The sequence below is a fragment of the Nannobrachium achirus genome (assembly GCF_963921795.1).
Source record: "Nannobrachium achirus genome assembly, chromosome: 15".
In the NCBI taxonomy this organism is placed as follows: Eukaryota; Metazoa; Chordata; class Actinopteri; order Myctophiformes; family Myctophidae; genus Nannobrachium; species Nannobrachium achirus.
The window spans coordinates 2,505,134-2,528,056 of record NC_137822.1 but is presented as its reverse complement, the minus strand read 5'-3'; the positions used below and the strand labels follow the sequence as shown (position 1 = coordinate 2,528,056).

Sequence of the window (22,923 nt, the reverse complement as noted above, 5' to 3'; positions counted from 1 at the left end):
GATCAGTGCAGATCCACAAAATAATAAACTATAACTATAAAGCAGTTATAATTTCAAGATATGAGTATTTGCATTGGCCAGACTTGCATAGAATACAACAGAACTTCAGAAGATACTTCTATAAAATGAAGCATGGATTGGCACACACACATTCAGTGAAGGCAGTTCAGAACGTCAATGAAACACCCCAAATATTGGTGTACGCTGGGTGTGCCACGTTTCAAAAATCACATATTGGGACATGGTCTGAAAATAAATGTCAGTCTTGGGATTTCTTTTGGCTTTAACCCCTGCGTCCTCTTGGTGGGGGCTCCTCACTGGCAGGTGAGTCATTTTGGATTCAGCTGCAGTGACAGTCGTGTGTGGGGTGGAATCAAGTGCATATTCTGCATAATGACTAAATAGGGTAGACAAAGGGTGTAAAAAAAAGCAAAAAACTAATTACTTTGAAACAGCTTTGGCGAGTTGGCGATCACTGGTTTTCTCCAGACAAGATGACCAGAGGGGCTGCTGCTCTGCCTGCTGTTTGGACCATAGTGTATGATTGGCTCTGCATGAAGGCTCCATCCAGGGACCTGCTGGCCATTGGGAAAAGTGGGACAACTCCCGAACGGCCGTTCATTCCAGGTCGGTCCAGGCCGGCCATTAGGAAAAAAATTATAATAATAAAATGTCTGCCTTCGTTCCATTTTGGGGGCTGGGCGGCCAACAAAGAAATCGTCACTTTCGGACAGAAACCTTGTATCTCCAAGTTTCAAATCTGTACATTTTTTCGCAAAGCAAAGCCCTGCTTCATCATACAAGGCTGTCGCACAAAAGTAGTGAAAACAGCAGATCTACCGCGAGGCGTTGTGTGCTTGTAGATCGTCTGTTTTCACTAGTTTAAATCATTTTTAAAATGAACAATACAAAACAAACGGTTTTGGACATACAAGGTTTCCACCCGACAACAACGAAATATAACTCATGTAATTGGCCCAGATCTGAAATGGCAAATCTTTGAATAGCAGCAGCGCTATAGAGAGAGAGATCTCTCTCTCTCTCTCTATAGCGCGCAATGAGGGCCTCTCCAACTCTTTTTCCCGGGCTGAATCAGGGGCCTAGCATGTCCCTGGCTCCATCACTGGCTCCAGATGATCTGCGTTTATCCACAACAATCCACCCACTTTCAGAAGCCACGCTCTGGGAGTCTTCAGCTGCAGCGTGTCTTTGTTCCGCCGTCTCATCGTTGTGGACGGCTGGAATGTCGTCATGTCATCCTAATGTTCGTCTTCGTTTCCAAGCCGAACATTTTTGGGACGGATCTTTAGTCTACTTTCACCACCGGATGCCCCTGCTTACCATCATCACCCATCAACTGCTTGGTCTGGTTGTAGCCAAAACATATTCATTAGAAAACTTGCGTCATACATTTTCTTTTCCTTTTTTTTTATAATTATATTTTTATTGGGTGATTTTCGATTGCCCTCAAATGGGGAGGGCAAAAGGGGTGAAATTCTCTCCTTGCTTCTGGGAGGGGGAGGAATGGGTGAGACCTGTCTTTATGACCGATAACTAACAGTCAGAGTGGTATATAATGGTATATTATTTCATACTTTAGGAAACGTTTCAGAAGGGGAAAAAAAACGAGAACATTATGTCTTGAGTATTTAGGAAAAGTCATGGAAGGGGAGATTTCTGAGACCTTCACGGGGAGAGTTATTGCACTTTGCGATCTCAAAATCGGTCAAAATGACTTGTTAGTCACCCGTGTGTTAAGCACTCTTAGACAAGGGGTTATAACCTCTCACTACATTCAGTGGCTTTGTGATTCCACCCACCCAAGGTTTTATTAATTTTCTCCTTCATCCTAAAACATACATACACATTCGTGCTCAGAAACTCACCCAACCTCTTAGTTGTGAGCGTCTGCCCGTGACACTCATTTATTTTAGTTAGAGCAATATTTACAATCGCGCACTGTGTGCAATCTGGCTTCAGGAGAGGCGCCCGTTTATGGCCTTGTCCCTGTTTTTTGGCGGATTCATAGAAAAATGTCCAGCTGTCCACCTTCAGGGCAGATGTCATTTATAGCCTCCCACCTGAAGGGAATATCATATTCACCTCTGTCTTTATTGCTTGTAAAAGTGAATAAGCTTCTGCTGCTGCCTGGGCATGTGAAGGACTCAAGCGTCTGCGTGTCATGTTTCAGCTTTCTTTCTTCCTTTTAAAGCAGTGGTTTTCAACCTTTTTAATACCAAGGTCCATTTAGTCAGCATTTGAGCCACAGACCACCATTTGATTTGAGATGTAGCCTCGCAGTCCTAAAACGTAGAATATTTTGTTATCGTTGGATTGATTTTGTCCACAATTCCATTCTGTATTTATGTGGTACCTTATGAGCTATAACAGGCAAATGTTTATCAAAATAACAATTCTTCTACATGTTCTATTTGTGGACACTTCTGGTAAATGAATTAATGCAGATGTTAAAGAATAATATTAACTCTTGAGAGTGTAAAATGAAACCAAATGGTATAAGTATCCATATAAAGATCTATAAGGGTCCATTTGGTTACCAACTCTCCGTCATTTAGCTGGGGACCACCTGGAACCCCCTCAAGGACCCCTGGTGGTCCCCGGACCACTGGTTGAGAACCACTGTTTTAAAGGAATACTTTTCATGGAGAGGTTTTAGTTTTTTGTCACATTCTTTGAGCCAATAATTTAATATTTTTAATATAAACTCTAATGGTGCCGAGTCGGCTCTAGCGGCCTTCACAATGTTGGACTCGGCGGTGCCTCTGGTTGCTCAAGCCCGCCAGAGACGGTGCACCTCCGACGCTGTAACAGTGTTTTGCCTAACGTACTACTGCCTAACGTACTACTGCCTAACGTACTACTGCCTAACGTACTACTGCCTAACGTACTACTGCCTAACGTACTACTGCCTAACGTACTACTGCCTAACGTACTACTGCCTAACGTACTACTGCCTAACGTACTACTGCCTAACGTACTACTGCCTAACGTACTACTGCCGTAGTCTGTTCTAACCAAACAAGCCTAGTGGTCCACTCTCTAGGTAGGAAACACCCGTGCGCAGTTGTGAATGATACAAGTTCGGAACGATGCAAGTTGTATAGTACCAGTAAGACTCCCAAATCGGGAGATAAGTGACCGTCGCGTCGCATACGCAAACTTTAGAAGGCAATCGTAGCCAATCAGGAGGGAATATGGGAAGTGGGACAGATCCATGTTGATGACATGACTTTAGAGATACTGTGTACCGCTTTGCGTGATTTTAGGCCAACATCTGTAGGAGCAGTGTCCAAAAATTTGTTTTGCAGAAATCGGCCTGATGGTGGCGCTAGAAGAGGGCCTTGTGAGAAATCAGGGGTGGAGGTTGTGATTTGCCATCCGAGGATTGTGTGCAAAGTTTGGCATCGATAGGGCCAACAGTGGAAGAGATAAGAGTAGGGGCAAAAGTGAGAGGTGACGTGACGGACATACGGAGGGACGGAGGGCAAGCCGGTGGAGATTTTCATAGTAACTTGCGACCTGACGGTCGTAACCATAGTACCCGTCTGTCTTTTTATGTCCCTGTTATGCCCATATATGGAGATATCTCTGTCTGCCTGTCTCCTGTGAGTGTCCCCTTTATGCCCATATACGGTATAGAGATCTTTGTATCTCATGCCCATGTCCCTTTTATACCCATACTGTATATGAAGATCCCTCACCATATAAGGGTTAGGGGTTAACGTAATCACAGATGCACAATCCCGCTGATCCACCACTAATATGGAGATGTGTGTAACTCTATATTTGCATGTTTATATGACATCACACCAATGATGTCAGTGGTTCTCGGGTGGAGATTTGCGGCTCACCGAGGGCACCTTTCCATTTCATTCATTGACTTCTCATAGAGCAGCAACTCTGTTGTGTTAAGCCGTTAGCTCCAAACATATCAAGACCCCTTTGTGAGTAAATATTCAGTTTTCTTAACCAATCATCAAAATTATTATTATTTGTTTAAACTAAATTAAAAAGACATTTCATTCACGGCACAACCATGTCAGCCAGCAGCACGGCCGTGACCGTGCTCACCCCCAACGGGAGGAGGCAGACCGTCAAGGTGTCGGCGAACACGCCGCTGCTCCAGGTGCTGGAGGACGTGTGCCGCAAGCACGGCTTCGACGCCGACGCCCACGGCCTGAAGTTCCAGCGGAGCGTGCTGGACCTGACGCTGCAGTGGCGCTTCGCCAGCCTGCCCAACAACGCCAGCCTGGAGATGGTGGCGGGGAGCGCCGCCGGGCGGAGGCAGGCGGCGCCCGCCGGCGGCCAGGAGGTGCGCGTCGCCCTCCAGCTGGAGGACGGCTCGCGGCTGCACGGCTCCTTCCCCTGCGGGCGGAGCCTCTGGGAGCTGCTCGCGCACTTCCCGCAGACCGGCGTGGCGGAGCGGCCGCCGCACGGGTCGTCGGCGGCGGCGGGAGACGACGCCACTCCCGTCTGCGTCTACATGCGGGACGAGGTGAGCGGGGAGGAGGCTCTGAAGACGGCCACCCTGAAGTCCCTGGGACTGACGGGAGGCAGCGCCGTCATCAGGTTCTCCGTCAAAAAGACCAACAGAGGCCCGGCGGGGGAGGAGAAGGAGGGCGACGGGGGCGACGTCACGGAAACTGCTCCTGTAGTCCGAGGAACCCCGCCCAGCCCTGATACCAGCCCCTCGCACCCCGCTCGCGACGAGGTACGCGTGCCGGTCAAGCGTTCCCCGGCTGACAGGCCGGTGGAGACCCCGCCAGACCCGAGGTCCACCGCCTCTACTGCTGTAACCGACGCGATTGACGTGAAACAGCAGGCGGAGAGACCCAGCCCCCAGAATGCTGTGCGGGCTGAGGCCCCTCCCACACGGGGGGAGGACGGAGAGCGAGCCGCGGGGCCGTCGTCGGGACTCGACTCCACTGACCGACCCTCCTCTTGCTCCTCTTGCTCCTCCTCCTCTGCAGCTCTGGCACCTTCTCTCCCCGCCCCCGTTGTCCCCTTCTCTGGTGGGGGTCAGCGTCTGGGGGGAGGGCGAGCACCACGGCCTTCCTCCTCGTCGCTATCGCTGTCGTCCTCTTCTCTGCCGTCTCTGTCCGCCCCGGGTGAGTTCTTCGGGTGTACCGAAGCCACGGCGGGCCAGACGGAGGGGTTAGGGGAGCCGGTGGAGAGGCGACCCCTGGTCTACCACCAGGACTCTTGGGTTCACCGCCCCCGCGACGACGTCGCCGACGACTTCGACGAAAACAGCCGCCACCGGGACCTGCCCGACGACTTCTTCGAGGTGACGGCGGACGACGTGCGCAAGCGCTTCGCCCAGCTGAAGAGCGAGCGGCGAGCGCTGGAGGAGGCGCCCCTGATGACCAAGGCCCAGCGGGAGGCCCGGATGCGGGAGAGGATGGAGCGGCACCCCCGGGCGGTGGTGAGGGTCCAGTTCCCGGACAGGCACGTCCTGCAGGGCTTCTTCGGGCCGCTGGAGACGGTCGGCGCCCTCGCGCGCTTCGTGGAGGACCACCTGGAGGACCCCCGGCCGCGCTTCTACCTGTTCACCGTTCCGCCCAAAACGGTGCTGGACGAGCCGTCGGCCACGCTGTACCAGGCCGACCTGTTCCCCGGCGCGCTGGTGTACTTTGGCGCCGACGTCGCGAGGGATTGTTACTTGCAGAGCGCCGTCGTGGAAGCCCAGGTCTCTGCCCTGCAAGCCAACGAGTCCATCGCCGACTGCGTGCGCGGCGGGCGTTCAGCGCCCACCCAGCCCTCCGCCTCCGCGCTGGTCCACGATAACCCCAGCCTCCCTCCTACGTCATACGTTGCCACGGAGACCGCTGGTCCCACACAGGACGATGTAAACTCCTCCTCCTCCGCACACGACCAGGAGTCCAGACCTAGCAGGTCTTGTGCTGGCAAGGGACCGAAATGGTTGAAACTGCCAGGGAAGAAATAAGACAGACCTGGTGCCGGGACCCCCCACTACATGTAGTATGTTGTGTGTTGCAAATTAAACTTTTTTTTTTTTTTTGAGAAAAATAGAGAGAGAGAGAGAGAAACAACACTGTTCAGTTCAATCCAGAGTCTGATTGACGCCAACATACTGAGACCTACACATACCAGTGAGAGAGAGAGAGCGAGGGACAGTGTAAGAGAAGGGAGAGGGAGAGAGGGACAGAGAAGGAGAGGGCAGAGGCGTCAATTGGGTATGGCAAAGTACTTCTTAAAATGAATTCATCGTGCCTGTTGCTAAGGTATGAAGGCGCGCGTGCAAGACACCAGTCATGTTGCCATACCTTAGCTTTTGCTGAACTGACGCCACCGGTAGAGGGAGAGCGGGATGGAGAGAGTTTGGAGAGTGAGAGAATGCTTTTGTGTATAAAGTATGATCAAATAGGGGGTTAATTTACAACAACAAAAAAACACACAAAATGTAAGAATACGTAGAGGAGAGGTATCTTCTCCTTGGTCCTCACTAATGTTCATTATAATATGGCACCACTTTTGTCTATAAGGTATGCGCATGCATAAAGTGAATGGCAAAGTGAGTGGCAAATTGAGTGGCAAAGTGTGTTTAATGTTGTTTAATGCAATCAGTAGGACTTTTCTGTTTGGATGTATGGGCATTAAAGGCCAGAAAGTCGTTTTTTGCCACTCAGTAGGCGTTCCCGCATAACTTCCGGGATTGATGATGATGACACTCTATTCACTCTGTGTCTCAGAGGAGAGTCGTTGACAGTTCAGAAACCCGCCTACGCCTACCAGTGACATCACCAATGGGGAATCCAAGCTAATAGAAACGGCAGGCTTTCTATTCCTGGAAAGTTGGAATGCTATTATAGAAACCAATTGTTCTTCCGTTAATAAAGATTTTAAAACGGGGGATCCCCAGCAGAATTTGTTAAAATATTGCATCACCAATCACTTTAAGCACTTTAAACATAATGTTATACTTTGGCAAAGTTAATTAAATAAAAATAATAGCACTTATACAAGCCCATAGATTGTCCCGTTGTGCTGCGCTATATGAGCATGTAGATCTGCTGTTTTTGAAACAAATTGTATTGCAGTCGATGCTGCTCAGCCTACATACACACACACAAGCACACACACACACACACACACACACGCATAGCTACACACACAGTCACGCTAAGGAGACCACCACTCAGAAACGTAAAAATCTTTGAATATGCATTTTTAACTCTAATCTTTGCCTCTGAGGTCCCTGGCACAAAAAATAAATCTAGATGGGTGGTCCGGTCCGCAGCCAAAGACATATAATTTTGGAGGTCCTTGACATTAACACATTCCCCGCCATTTAACAATACCTTCGTACTCTATGGTGCCTCTGGTCTCCATAGACTTCCATGTAATTCATAGTGCACGGATCATGCACACCCATGCCTAGATAATGCACCACGTGTGTCCACATTGCTCACAGCTTTCAAACAAAAAAATCCGAATGGAAATCCGTTCAGGCATTCATGAGATACAAGCCATTATGTTTTCCTAAAATGTAAACAAAGATGGCTGCCATGTTTGATAGATGGGGTTGCTATGGGGGTTAAACATGCAATTTCGCGATTTCTATCATGCCTACTACATTTTTTGGGGTCCAAAAAAAAATTTTTGAAAATTTTTTTTTTTTTTTTTCAAAATGGCGGAAATTCTCGGGACTATCGGGCCTGGCAGGGAAAGACATTGAAATAATCTCTGGACTATCGGGCCTGGCATGCAATGAGTTAAAAAGTTTGAGAACCACTGCCATAGGGCTGTCACGTTTTCACGTGACAACACAAAATGGCCAACTCGAGAACCTCGTGTTTGGCACAGGGACATATACGGCCCAAACTCGGGCCTTAAGTGTGTTAACACTCATTGACTGCCACCATTGAATTCTGACTATGGAGGTTCCTGCCATGTGTTAACTTTGAAAATTCATAAAATTACTTCAATGCTTCGATTACTTGTCGTTTTCTTTGGAAAGTGACTATGAGTGCACAAGGAACAAGTTGGCACCTCAACAGAGTGCAGTCTAGTTTCATCTTTTGTTACTCATGGCCGTTAGTTCCCACCTGATATTGTGTGGGAGCTCTGACTGCTCCAGATCGTACTGAATAACTGCTAGCTTGCATAACATCTTCAGGCTAGGACTTAAGTCTAAGACAAACAGGTCATCAGGGCAGTTCTCTCCAAAGAAGATGGCACGATCTCCCACCAACCAACTGTGCACACGAGTCACCCCTTCTGGGTGTTTCCCCTTGGGTTCAACCTTCTTCCAGGAGGTCTCTGGACTGAATTTCCACAGAGCATTGAAGTTCAATCTAGAGTTCACAGCATTAAATATGTACAGCTCTCCATTGTAGACAAAGGCTGAATGACCATAGCATCCTTCTGGAGGACACTGTGGAGAATGTTTGTTCAGCCAGCAGTTGGTCTCTGTGTCAAACACTCTGATGTGTCTACTACATGTGCCTCCCGCTACAAACATCTTTGTCCCGAAGATGGTGGCATAGTGAAGTGATGTAACTCCTGTACATCTGGAGTTAATTTGAGACCAGACCATCGTGGTGGTGTCCAACTTGTAAAAATCATTAGTGCGCATATCATCACCTATCCTTCCAACAAATTTAGACATGACCCATCCTCCATGTATAAACATAACCTTCCCAAGTACACAGGCGGAGTGGTTGTACCTCCCCTTTGGAACAGTCCCGGAAGTCTCTGGCGTGAACCATCTGTGGTTGTCAACATCATATGCATAAAGAAGGTCGTCCCTGTATGTACCTTTGACGGTAACCTTTAAACAATCTCCTCCAAAGATGTAGACCGTATAATCTATTAGCACAGCTGTGTGTCCAATGCGCATGGAAGGAACCTCAAGGTGATGTCCTCTTCCAGGTGTCACTGGGGGCAACGTTGTCCAGTGCAAAGACACTGTGTTGAAGACATGCACACCAATGTGATGATCACTGTCCTCTTCACCTACAAAGGAGTACACCTTCTGTCCAACTGTCACCCCAGGGTGCATGCATCTCTTTATTCCTTTCAGATGGATCGCCCAGCAGAACATATTTACACACCAGTTACACACCAGAACCAACACAGATCAAACCGGATTCATCATCAAATGCTCCCCTGTAAAAGAATGCAGTGCTGCTACAGTACCGCTGCCACTTAAATGTTCTGTGGCACAAACGTCCTGCAAAGTTGACAGTTTAGGCATTTAGCAGGCGCTTTTAATCCAAAGTGACCAATGGACGTTTGTTTTTTGAAGGCTACTTTTCTTGGGAAGATGTCAAACAAATGTAGAGAACCAATTAGGTTGGAAATGTTTTTAATAACTTGTATAATAACAAATCCTACAGTTTAGAAATGTGCGCCCAGAGTCATTATACCTAATTGGGTGAAATAAGTGTAATTAATTAGGCTAATCCTACCAGAAAGTTCTAAATATGGCTGTAACTGCAGCTTTAAAGTAGTCTGTAGTAGCCTTACCCATTGCAGACAGGGTTGCTTACCTTGAGCTATGTAGGCAGGTGTTCCACTGGGTGAAGGCTATAGGCCAAAAGCTATGGGGAGGAATTCGTGAAAATTGTGCTCCTGGTGATACGTTTTAGATTTTTGGTATGGTTTAAGTAGAGGATGGTTATTAATTAAATCATTAATTAAATCATCAAATCCATTTCTGTATGCCTGCTTTTTGCATTGTAATGGCTTAAATTGTCATCTCCTGGATTCTGACAGTCCAATGTTGGCAGCCCTGGTCATTGGTCAGTATCATGTTATCATGACGACTCAATTTTCAATTCAAAGGAGCTTTATTGGCATGAGAAAACATACGTTTACATTGCCAAAGCAAGTGTCACAAATAAGATAAAAATCAAACCTCGGTTCGAAGTGAAGCGGTGAACTGTTATTCTATATGTTCTAGAGTTATGAACTCTGTGAGGATCTGTACATTCTTTATATTCTGAATGAATGAATGAATGATTTTATCTGGAGGGCCGAATTGTCATGTAAAGCTTGACCAATCCTCAAAGTATCCAATCATCAGACCGGGACGGACACTACACACATATTCTGGACATACGGGACAGATAAAACCTGTTCATTCTGGACTGAAATGACCATATATGGACATGGGACACACATTTTGTTTTTGAAAAAACCTGTTCATTCTGGACTGAAATGACCATATATGGACATGGGACACACAAAGCCACTCCTTGGAAGCGGCTTTCACCGCTTCAAAAAACACAACATTTAAGAATATGTAGAGGAGAGGTATCTTCTCCTTGGTCGTCTCTAATGTTCATTATAATATGGCACCATTTTTGTCTATAGAGGGTATGCGCATACATAAAGTGAATGGCAAATTGAGTGGCAAAGTGAGTTTAACGTTGTTTAATGCAAACAGATAGGACATTTCTGTTTGGATGTATGGGCATTCAAGGTCAGAAAGTAGTTCTTTGCCACTCAGTAGGCGTTCCCGCATAACTTCCGGGATTGATGATGATGTCACACGCATACCCTCTATACACTCTGTGTCTCAGAGGAGGGCTGTGGACTGTTCAGAAACCCGCCCACGCCTACCAGTGACATCACCAATGGGGAATCCAAGCTAATAGAAACGGCAGGCTTTCTATTCCTGGAAAGTTGGCATGCTATTATAGAAACCAATTGTTCTTCCGTTAATAAAGATTTTAAAACAGGGGGTCCCCAGCAGAATTTGTTAAAATATAGCATCACCAATCACTTTAAGCACTTTAAACATAATGTTATACTTTGGCAATGTTAATTAAATAAAAAGAATAGCACTTATACAAGCTCATAGATTGTTACTTTGTGCTGCACTATGAGCATGTAGATCTGCTGTTTTTAAAACAAATTGTATTACAGTCAATGCTCAGCCTACATACGCACGCACGCACGCACGCACGCGCGCGCGCGCATAGCTACACACACAGTCACGCTAAGGAGACGGTGTGCCCACCGCTCAGAAAGGTAAAAATCTGAATGAATATGCATTTTTAACTTTAATCTTTGCTTCTGAGGTCCCTGGCACAAAAACTAAATCTAGATAGGTGGTCCGCAGCCAAAGACATTGACATTAAAAAGTTTGAGAACCACTGCCATAGGGGTCCTAGACCCACTGCCGAAAACCCATGCTCCAGCTCATAGTGCTGCTCTTAACCCTGCTTCTACACAACCCCACATACACCGTTGGTACTCATTATATGACACCATTTCCGTCTTCTCACTCTGTGTGAGTAGTCTCCCTCTAATTACCAGCGGCATCATCGGTAGGCATGCACAGTAGTCCATTACAGAGCAAGTCTGCGCACATCAATAGACCGTTTGTCAGCCTTCTGATTGGTCCCTGAGACTCCCTGACTGGCCAACCAGAAAAAAAACATTCACTTTTCGCTGCCAGGGGTGGAGTTATGCTGTGGGAGAAAGACGTTTCAGTCTTTCACCGCAGTGCGCATTGCGGAGCACGGACAGCGTGCAGTACGGCGCTGCGCGACCATAGCGATTTCGATCATTATAATGAATAAGCTTCAACAGACTAGTTCACATGAACCTTATCAATGTAACTAAGAGTTTCGATTGGGTACATATATTTTAAATGGGCAGAATTACGACAGCCAGCCTATTATGCAGTGGATTTATAGGCTGGTTGACAGCTTCCTACCCAAGATGCACTGCTCTTTCTCTCTCTGTATCTCTCCTCCGACTTTTTCAGAGGATTAAACTAATTAAAACATGTATTTTGGGGGGCAAACCCCTGTTTTGCAATGTAACTACTGTACTTTTTTCTTCCCTTTTTATTAATATCACGTAGATGTGTTTCTTTTGGTACTTTAAATAGCTATAATGAGGCTAAGAAAAATCTTTTTTTCCCCATTCATTTCCAATATAAAAACAACCTGCCCTGGTGTTTCTGTCCCACTGGGATTAAACTAATTAAAACATATATTTTCGGGGGAAAACTCCTGTTTTGCAATGTAATTACTGTACTTTTTTCTTCCCTTTGTATTAATATCATGTAGATGTGTTTCTTTTGGTACTTTAAATAGCTATAATGAGGCTATGAAAAATCTTTTTTCCCCATCCATTTCCATTATAAAAGAATCTGCCCTGGTAAATTCGTCCCACCTAGTAACAAGAGCAAAATGGGGCGGGATTTGACATATGGTCTATTTCAAATGTATCTTTGTCCCAGGAAGACACCAAAATTCGCTTATGATTCTGGAGCTGAAAAGGTTTGGGATTCACATTGGCTGTGGTGGAAAAAGTACTCATATTCTTTACTTAAGTAAAAGTATTAATACTGCTATATAGAAATACCCTGTTAGGGTGCCCTCACACCAAAATACCTATGAGAGTGGAATCCGCGTTCCGCCAATGCATTTCAATGAGAGTGAAGCGGTTTCATGCCAGCAGAGGATTTCTGCAAAAAACGCTCCCTTATCATTGAAATGCATTGGCGGGACGCAGATTCCACTCTCGTAGGTATTTTGGTGTGACCACACACCAAAATACCTAGAGTGGAATCCGCCAATGCGTTTCAATGAGAATGGAGCGTTTTTTTGCCAGTAGAGGATTTCTGCAAAAAACGCTACGTTCTCATTGAAATGCATTGGCGGATTCCACTCTAGGTATTTTGGTGTGAGGGCACCCTTAGAAGTAAAAGTCCAGGAATTCAAAATGCACTTGAGTAAAAGTACTAAAGTATTATTTGGTATCAAAATGTACTCGAAGTAACAAAAGTAAAAGTACGAAATGTTTGGAAATAGCATATCTACATGCTCACAGCGTTGTGAGCTTGTAGATCAGCTATTTTCAAATAGCGTAGGTATATAAGTGGTTAATGTATGTTTTATAATATTATAATGTAATATCTGCAAAGTAACTAAAGTTTTCAAATATATGTAGTGGAATAAAAGTACAATATTTCGATCCGAGATGTAGTGGAGTAGAAGTAAAAGTATTGGAAATTGGAAATACTCAAGTAAAGTACAAATAACCCAAAATTGTACTTAATTACAGTACTTAAGTAAATGTACCTATTTACTTTACAACACTGCACATCGGTGGATCTCTTTAACTGGCGTGATTTCATCCAAGTGTTGTTTTTTCATTGATTCAACTATGCTTGTTCATTGAAATATCATTACTTTTCTGTCTTAGCAGCAGCAGTGGCTATGTTCAAGGCCCAGAAAGCCTCCCAGTCAGCTACAGTATCGTTCTCAAAGAAGCAATTATGCAACGTTGTTTTCACGTTTGTTTTAGCCCTTTTCACTCGCGCCACAGTGTGTGTTCGTCCCTGTGTATAATCCATCTACAAACTCACACACTCTGAGATCTCCGACTGCCATTTGCTCCAAATCCAAATTCTCCCACAATACTAGCCTCCTTGTGCCCATATAACTCTCATTTGCCAATGTCTTGTTTTAGATGTGGGCTAGTTAGAAAACAGTCTCAAGGCATGTCTCAATCTGACATTGTTTTTGGAGCAAACCTCCTCTAGCCCATTAAGACCTGGAACGTGTTGTTACGCATTATTGCTTTAACCATTAGTGTATGCTTTAACTATAAAAAAAATAATAATGAACATTTGTGCAAACTCAAATATTTACTTCTGGGGGGCCCCTACATAATATTTTGAGATGGGGGTCGGTGGCCAAATATAATTCTAGGGGTCCTTGACATGAAAAGGTTTGAGGACCACTGATGATAGAAAGATGAGTTTTTCAAAAACCCTAGAAGGATTTAGAAGACATGGAATCGGGTCACAATATTATTATATTTAAAAAATAGCAGATATACAGTACCAGCTCCGAGCAGGGACGTGCAGAGAATGGGCCTTTCGGTGAAAATATTGAAAATAGCAGACCTCCAAGCTTGGAGGTCAGCTATTTTCACTATAGCATTCATGGTCTGGTTTACAGCCTGATAAAAGGGCAGGGGCTCAAGCACCCTCTGATGTCTGTGTGCACGTGCCTGGCTCCGAGTGCCGCGCTGAGAGCTCGTATATCTGCTATTTTTCAATAGTCAAAGCCTAAAATAATGGCCAAAGCGGTTCAAATCTAATGTGACACAAATGCGTTCCGGGTCTAAATAGGCTAGTTCCCCCCCTTTTCCAAGAGAGAATGAATATCCTTTGCCCGGCGTGGCTCGGGGTGCCAGTGATTGTACCACACACAGATGGCCCAAAGTGGTGCCATACATCCCCAGCTGCTTTGAGGAGCTTGGCAGGGATGGCCCATTACCCAGACCCAGTGCCAGCTACAACAACAAGCAGCAGTGGGCAGCACATCAGCATCTGTGGCTGGATGTTGTCGGATCACTCTAGAGCAGGGGTTCTTAAAGGTTTGTCAGGCCAAGGACCACTTAGCTCAGAGAGATGAAGCAGGGACCCCCCACTACATATTGTATGTACAGTAGTGGGCTGCAGATTAAAAAATCTAACCTCAGTTCGAAGTGAAGCGGTGAATTTTTATTCTATGTGTACTAGAGCTTTGAGATCAGTGTTCCAGATCTATACATTCTGTGTTCTAGATCTATACTTTCTATGTGCTTTCTGAATGAATTAATGATTTTGTCTAGAGGGCCAAATTGTCATGTGAAGCTTGACCAATCCTCAATTCAATCGACCAATCCTCAATTCTGCATGCATGGGACATGTACGGGGCATGTACGGGGCATGTACTCCCGGGACAGACATTCTCACTCCTTGAGAATCTATGGGAATCCTCAAAAAAACAGGTACGGGACAGACAAAGGCACTCCTTGGAAGCGGCTTTCACTGCTTCAAATATCAGATCTCATAGATGGCTTCATATAATTATAATAACTAGAAGTGCACTCTGTTGAGGTGCCAACTTGCCCCTTGTGCACAAGTACTACTTGTGCACAAGTAGTACTTGTGCACAAGTAGTACTTGTGCAAGTTGTGCACCAGCAGAGCGTGCCATGAGGTGCGCTCACCACTGGCGATGCCAATGACATCACCACTGGCATCACCAGGAGTTATTACTATTATTACAAGTACTGCGTTCAGCTGCGTATGAATGTAGGTATGTCTGTGTCTGTGTGTGTTTAAGCCCGTAGCCCAGGGTTCCCCAATTAGTTTTCCCCAAGGGCCAAATTATGTCTAGGGTACCAAGCCGAGGGCCACAACATTGCAGGGGGCGACGGTGGCGTTCCCGCTACTCCAGTGACAGTTTGGATATCGTCGTTGTCGGGTGAAAATCTTGCATGTCCAAAACCGTTGGTTTTGCATTTATCATTTTAAAAATGATTTAAACTAGTGAAAAAAGCCGATCTACAAGCACACAACGCCTCGCACCGCGAGGCGTTGTGTGCTTGTAGATCTGCTGTTTTCACTACTTTTGTGCGACGGCCTTGCATGATGAAGCAGGGCTTTACTTTGCGAAAGAACGTACACATATGGAGATACGAGGTTTCCACCCGACAACGACGATATACTAGTGTTGTTGCTGCTCTTATACCACCATTATTACTGGGGTTGGTGGGGGCCAGACAGTAGCCCCCCGCGGGCCGCAAATGGCCCGCGGGCCGCCTATTGGGGAACCCTACCGTAGCCCAATCAGGGACCAGCATTTCTGGCAATGTCATCATTAACAGGGACCAGCATGTAATAATAATAGACTTGTTTGACAGCACTATCATCAGTGTTGTAAAAATGTATGTTTTTATATATACCGTATACATTGGATTCATGGTGTTTTCAGACATTTAACCAACTCTCAGTACTTCGTGAACTTGAGCTTTCACTTGGTACTTTTAACTCGTTCCCTACCACGTGACGTGTTTGACAAATGTTGTGTTGGCACCTGTGCGAAGTGTCCAGAGACCACTGTGAGAGCCACTGGTCTGGTGGCATGACTCATGTCTGGCTGTCTCTCCCTGGGCTGGCATGATGTGGAGCAGGATCACCTTCAGGGGGCATCAATTCAGGTTCCAGGGGATGGCAGTTGTTTGCAGATGAATGTGATTTGCAGTGGTGGAAAGTAACTAAGTACAATTAATTAAGTACTGTACTTAAGTACAATAGCGAGGTATTTCCAATTTCCAATACTTTTACTTCTACTCCACGTCTCGATGCGTCACATTGTGAACTTGTAGATCTGCTATTTTCAAAAGATTTTCATACATTTTAAAACGTGTGAAATGAGACATTCTGCATAGCTTTTGAATTCCGGACTTTTACTTGTAATGGAGTATTTCTACATTGCAGTATTTATACTTTTACTTAAGTCAAAAATGTCAGTACCTTTTCCACCATTGGTTATATTAGATCAACACTATGACTGGAGTGTCATAGTCTTGAATACAATTCGGTTTAGTTTGAGTCACATTTTCAGTCATCAGAAATGTTTTCGGTTTAGTCTAGTTTTAGTTGACTAAATGTCCTAAGATTTTTGTAAATCTACAGTCGATCAAGTCGACCAAAAAATTATTTTGGCCTGATTGATTTATACTACGTTGAAAAGAGCTGATCTGCAAGCTTGTAGATAAGGTCATCATCGCTGCTATTTTTGGCTAATGCTCTCAGAATAAGGACACTAGGGTTCAAGTGATTAATATAAAAAAGGAGAAAAAAAAGTTTCTATCACACAAAGATTTGGAGGACCCCCTGTAGTAACTCTGAGGACCCCCTAGTGGTCCCAACCCCCAGTTGAAGACCTCTGGCCTACATCATATTGGTTTGACATTAAATTATAAACGAAACTTGCTGATGTAAAAAACACCCCAAATAATGTCCAATTGCATTTTTTATAACACCTGGCACGGAGTGTGTGGAATGGATGTGGCCAGAGACATTCTGGGGTTGAAATGATTGAATGTTTAGTCCTTTTGAGAAGTGATTTATGAACGTGAAAGCCCAGATGTAATCACACTGTCAAGATTGGTTGAAAAATAAACCTCTGTTGTTTGGAAGTGTAAACCAGCACATGGTTGGGGGTGGTGGTAGCCTGTGTTTCTGGTATCTCACATCAGACAAACAATGCATGAAGGGGGGGACAAAGGACCTCACCTCAGTATTAGGGATGGGACGATACGCGATATTATCGTTTATCGTGATAAAAAAACACTCGCGATAATCGTATCGTGGAGATTTAATTTATCGTGATATCGTCCTCCGTCATGCACTGGGATCAATTCAGCTTTTATTTGCCGAGCTGCATATCCGGCACCCTCTATAACTGGTAAAAGGTACTTATAATATACGTACGTAGTTGATAGTCTTTTTTTCCATTCTCTATCAAAAGTCTTTGTCAAAAAATAGCCGATCTACAAGCTCACAACGTGTCGCAAAATGTTCCGCCCCAGGATGATAATGGATGTTTGGGATATTTTGATTATCGCAATAATATCGTAAATCACGATTTCCTTGTTCGCAATAATCGTGATATGACATTTTCATATCGTCCCCTCCCTACTCAGTATTTGAGTCAAAAAAGGTGAAGAGCTGACACCCAACCCAGACAACGTTTCTTTGATATCTCCGACGTCGTAATCTCCGTAGTTTTGACGTGAACGCTTGCAATTGCACCCGACAATGCAGCACATTTGTACTATTTCTGAATTAGAGCGACAGACAAGTTAGAGACAGAAGAGAGATGGAAGATATATGTACACACACAGTTTGCATACCACTGTCACGAGTACTTGCTGCTTGCTCAACAAGAAGCATAACAACCACAGCCTGGCGCTACTACGCATCGGGAGGAATATGTCAGTCCGCCATCACATTACTCAGACTACGTGGCCACGCTTGCGGTTAGGGTTAGCGATAGGGTTAGTAATGGGGAGAGTCGGAACAAACGCAATGTCAGAGTAATATCGACGCATTGCTAGGGCTGTCACGATTATGACATTTTACATGACACTCAAATTATTGTGATTAACAATTTAATTGTGTATTTGTCGTTGACAATTATATTTCTCTTTGGCTTTTAGGCTTTGAAGTTGGACATGGCAATCATGACACATAAGTTTAATATACAAAGAAATTACTGACATATTTGACAAGGTTATACTTAAAAAAATAACATTGCAACGTGTTGTGAGCTTGTAGATCAGCAATTTCCACTACTTTTTGATATGTTTGTAACTATGTTAACATTTCTCAACATGTAAACGATTATGACGATTAAGCAAAATAATTGCAGATTACCTCAAATAATTGTGAAAGGACGATTATGTAATAACTGTGACAGCCCTACGCATTGCTGTATCAGCATTTTGACAAAAACAAAAAAAAGGACAGGAAAAGTGAAAATAGCTCCCATCGCGTCGTGACAACCTCTTATTTGTTTGAATCCCCCATAAACTAACACATGATTGGGGTGAGGTTTGGGGGGGTGTAGGGGGGACTATAGAAGCCTGTGCCTGTGGTATGTCACCAGACTACCTCCTCAATCTCTGTGTGGGGGCTCATATGACCCGCGCTAGGAGCTTAACCCCACCTCTTGGGGGTCACTCCTCCACAATGCTCACCTCACGTCCCCTCTCCCGCGAGTGTGAGTGTGTGCGTGTGTGTGCGTGTGTGTGTGTGTGTGTGTGTGTGGTGTGTGTGTGTGCGTGTGTGTGTGTGTGTGGTGTGTGTGTGTGGTGTGAGTGTGTGCGTGTGTGTGTGTGAGAGAGAGAGTCTCTGGTGGTCTCCCATATAGCCGTGTGTTTCAACATAACCCCGTCCCCACCATCGCAGCACCACATCCAGGCGCGTCGCACCAAATTCGGGGCCCTGGGTACAAAGGATTCACTTCGATTATTTGGTGCTTTGACTATTGAAAAATAGCAGATATACAAGCACCGAGTGCCGCGCTGCGAGCTTGTAGATCTGCCATTTTCGAAGAGTCGTGAAAAGTCTTTGGATATTTCAAATCCTTCTAAGGTTTTTGTTTTGAAACACCTATGTTTCCATGTCAGTGGTGCTCAAACCTTTTCATGTGAAGGACCCCCAAAATGATATGTATTTGGCCACGGACCCCCACCTCAAAATATTCAGTTCCAGGGACCCCTCCAGAAGCAAAATTTGAGTTACAAAACTAACGTTCGCTTGAAAAAATACACATATTCAAAGATTTGCACACGTTTTCACGACTTTTCGAAAGCAGATCTAGCAGATCTACAAGCTTGCAGCGCAGCACTCAAGCTTGTATATCTGCTATTTTTCAAAGTATAAAATAATTCCAGGCCCCTCCACCTTGGGCCCTAGTAACTCAGTCCCACTTTCCCCCCCTTGTGACGTCCCTGTCCACATCTCTTGTTCCCTCTTAACTGCTTCCAGGAGGGGTAGGGTGGGTGGTTGGGGTGGTGCATGCTTCCAGGAGGGGTAGGGTGGGTGGTTGGGGTGGTGCATGGAGGGGTAGGGTGGGTGGTTGGGGTGGTGCATGCTAGTGTTTGTCATACAGTTGGTAATGATTTAAAGAAGCCCAGGGCCCTAACCTAGCCCCCCTCCCCCTCATCCTCTCCTCTCCTCTCTTAAGCCCCTTTTCCACTGCAGCTTTAGCGCCACACTACACCGCGCCACACTGCACCACATAAAAATATCTACATTTTCCTTTACACAAAAGTACCCCTATCGGTAAGAAACAAATTGACCCTTTTAACTGTGATTATAATACAATATGCATTTGTATTACAACTATCCTAATTATAATACACTTTAATGGATTGTAATTGTGATTATAATACACTATAACGTATTAAAGTTACTATGATAACTATAATACACTATAAAAGATGATAATAGTGTTTATAACACAATATAATCATTATCATGTATTGCAACTATATCCTGGTGGTCTAAATGAAAAGTCAGTGAGTGATCAGTCATTATGATGTGTTTGGCCTAGCTCAGAACTACTCTGGAGTGGATACTTTTTAGTACCACGTTTAGTACGACTTTCACACCACTCTACCCAGGTCCTTGTTGTGGAAAACCTGGCACAAGTGGGCGGTGTGGAATGGAGTGGTGTTGGGCCATGTCAGTGGAAAAGGGGCTTTATTCTCACACTGCTCCCACTACCCCCTATCGTCTTCCTTCTCCTGCAATGTTTTGTTTGCTTTCAGCGCCGTGGCCACGTTGGAAGAGAGAGAGAGAGAGAGAGAGAGAGAGAGAGAGAGAGAGAGAGAGAGAGAGAGAGAGAGAGAGAGAGAGAGAGAGAGGTGCTTTCACACCGGACGCCATAAAAATAACATTTTGAATTTGGTGGCTTGCCTGAAGCGTGATGGTAAAACAGACAGATAATGATCTCTCTCTCTCTCGTTCAGGGGGTTCCTGAAACCTCTTCGGCTCAAGAAGACCCTTAAACCAGTGCTTCTCAAACTTTTACATGTCAATCAATGATGCCCCCCCCCCCCTCCCCCCAAGAACAACAAAAATCCATGTATTTGGCTGCGGGCCCCCATCACCTCTAAAATGTTTTGTACCAGTGGGACTTCCAGAAGCAAAGGTTTGAGTCAAAACATGTTTTTGCTTTCAAATAATAATAATAACTAGAAGTACTGTTCCTACGAAACAGTGTGGGCTCGCTCGTAAATACATAATTAAAAAAAAATAACTAAAATAAAAACTCTTAATCAAATAAATTGTTGTTTTCCCTTCATTTGTTCTGTTTGCCAACGTGACTATATTCTGCAGTGTGCTAACTGTCATGTTGAAGCTCAACCAATACTCCAGCTAACACCACTCCCAGATGGTTTTTCCGCCAATTGCACCTCATTGGCTAAGGGCCCTGCCTTTGTACTGTCTGTGGTGGAACTTGTTAAATACATAATGAAGATAACATAGTGTTCTCGCCTACCAGGCGAGCCCTCAATAACTAGAAGTGTTTGCCGACGTGACTATTGTACAGCAAGTTAACTCTCATTTGAAGCTCAACCAATACTCGAGCTAGCACCACTCCTCCAATGTTTTTCCATCAATTTCCAATGGCATCTGATTGTGGGCTCGCCTGAAAGACGAAAACACTATCTTATCCTCATTATTTATAAATAGTGAGTTCCGCTGCATATTTGTGCCGCAGACAGTACCGTATTTTCCGGACTATAAGGCGCACTTAAAAGCCTTTAATTTTCTCAAAAAACTACAGTGTGCCTTATAGTCCAGTGCGCCTTATATATGGATCATTCATTGACATTGACATTCCCTTTAGCACACCTCCATCTGTTTGATGCATAACGCAACGGTAGCGTCTATTATGTGCGCCTTATAGTCAGGTGCGCCTTATATATGAAAACAGTTTGAAAATAGACCATTCATTGACAGTGCGCCTTATAGTCAGGTGCGCCTTATAGTCCAGAAAATACTGTACAAAGGCAGGGCCCTTAGCCAATGAGGCGCAATTGGTGGAAAAAAATCTGGGAGTGGTGTTAGCTGGAGTATTGGTTGAGCTTCACATGACAGTTAGCACGCTGCAGAATATAGTCACGTTGGCAAACAGAAGAAATGAAGAACAATTTATTTGATTAAGAGTTTTTATTTTAGTTATTGTTGTGGGCTCGCCTGAAAGGCGAGAACACTATGTTATCCTCATTATTGTGGGCTCGCCTCACTGTTATCTTCATTATTTATATATAGTGAGTTCCATCGCAGACAGTATAAAGGCAGTTATTTATATAGTGAGTTCCGTCGCAGACAGTACAAAGGCAGGGCCCTTAGCCAATGAGGTGCAATTGAGGTGTGGAAAATCTGGGAGTGGAGCCCACACTGTTTCATAGGAACAGTATTTCTAGTCTAGAATAAGGTTTATCTAGTGGAATAAATAAAGTGTCCCCCGGACTACAGTGTGTTGCCCTGTCGGGCAACCACACTAATAATGATGATTTTTCAATAAATAGCAGATCTACATCGCATTTTGCTCGGGGACCCCCAGCAAAACCTGAAAGTCTATGCAAAATGTTTTGTTTTTATTTGTGGACAAAATAGGAGGAGAAAGGCTTGCGGGAAAAGTTGCGACCTACTGTATACAAAAGGGGCCTTTTTATTATTTATTTATTTAGTTTCTAGTCCTTTCACAAGAGAGTAGTTTAGCAAATCCACACACATCAGCAACAACCTACTTATCGTCACTGTCGGGCAGAAACCTCGCATCTCCAAGTTTCAAATTTGTACGTTTTTTCTGCAAAGTAAAGCCCTGCTTCATTAGACAAGGCCGTCGCACGAAAGTAGTGAAAACAGCAGATCTACAAGCACACAACGCCTCGCGGTGCGAGGCGTTGTGTGCTTGTAGATCGGCTGTTTTCACTAGTTTAGTTGCTTTTGTTTTGGACATACAAGGTTTCCACCCGACAACGACGTTATCTTAGTGCGAGAGAGAAAGAGAGAGAGAGAGAGAGAGAGAGAGGCAATTATCTGTCTCCATGTTAGCACACGCTGTGGTCACTTGTTTTACGCTTAGCATGGTCTTTGGTGACAGACGCTAGATGCTATGTTGATCTATTGCGTCGTTACTTGGTCACTTAGATTTATTCTTTTTTTGCTGGCCCCCAAATGTTAAGAATGCCATTTAGATAGCATGGTGTTTGGACAGACGCCTGGGATTGAGGTTCACCTGGCCTCTTAGAGATTCTCTGAGCCACTACAACTGTTTATTTGCACTCTACTAATGGGACTATTTGACCTCGTTGTTTGTTTAGCAGGGTTCGTGCTTGCACTGCTTACTCTGATTTCGCGCTCGTAATTTGCTCTGAATAACCGAGGGCGTCTGCTCAAACGCCTAAATTGTACTTGTAAACCGCTTAACAAACACAGCGGCGTTGCCACGACCACATTTGAATAGAGCGACACAAATTCTCGCGACTCGCGCTTGTGTGTGCGTGCGGTGTTAATATACCATAGGGTGACAGTCAAGCCTGGCATTTC

The 22,923-nt window shown here is 44.9% G+C and overlaps 2 protein-coding genes across 2 annotated transcripts in view; both read left to right on the top strand.

The window, feature by feature from the left end:
- LOC308299298 (DNA repair protein XRCC4-like) overlaps positions 1 to 22,923 on the top strand; it is a 72,712-nt gene that overhangs the window by 44,685 nt on the left and 5,104 nt on the right. The gene's annotated exons all lie outside the window — the stretch shown is intronic.
- On the top strand, positions 4,058 to 5,968 carry LOC308299042 (tether containing UBX domain for GLUT4-like; the record flags this gene model as incomplete). Its single annotated transcript, XM_080742768.1, has 1 exon — positions 4,058 to 5,968. One exon carries the CDS (start codon positions 4,058 to 4,060, stop codon positions 5,966 to 5,968), a length of 1,911 nt encoding a protein of 636 aa, XP_080598894.1.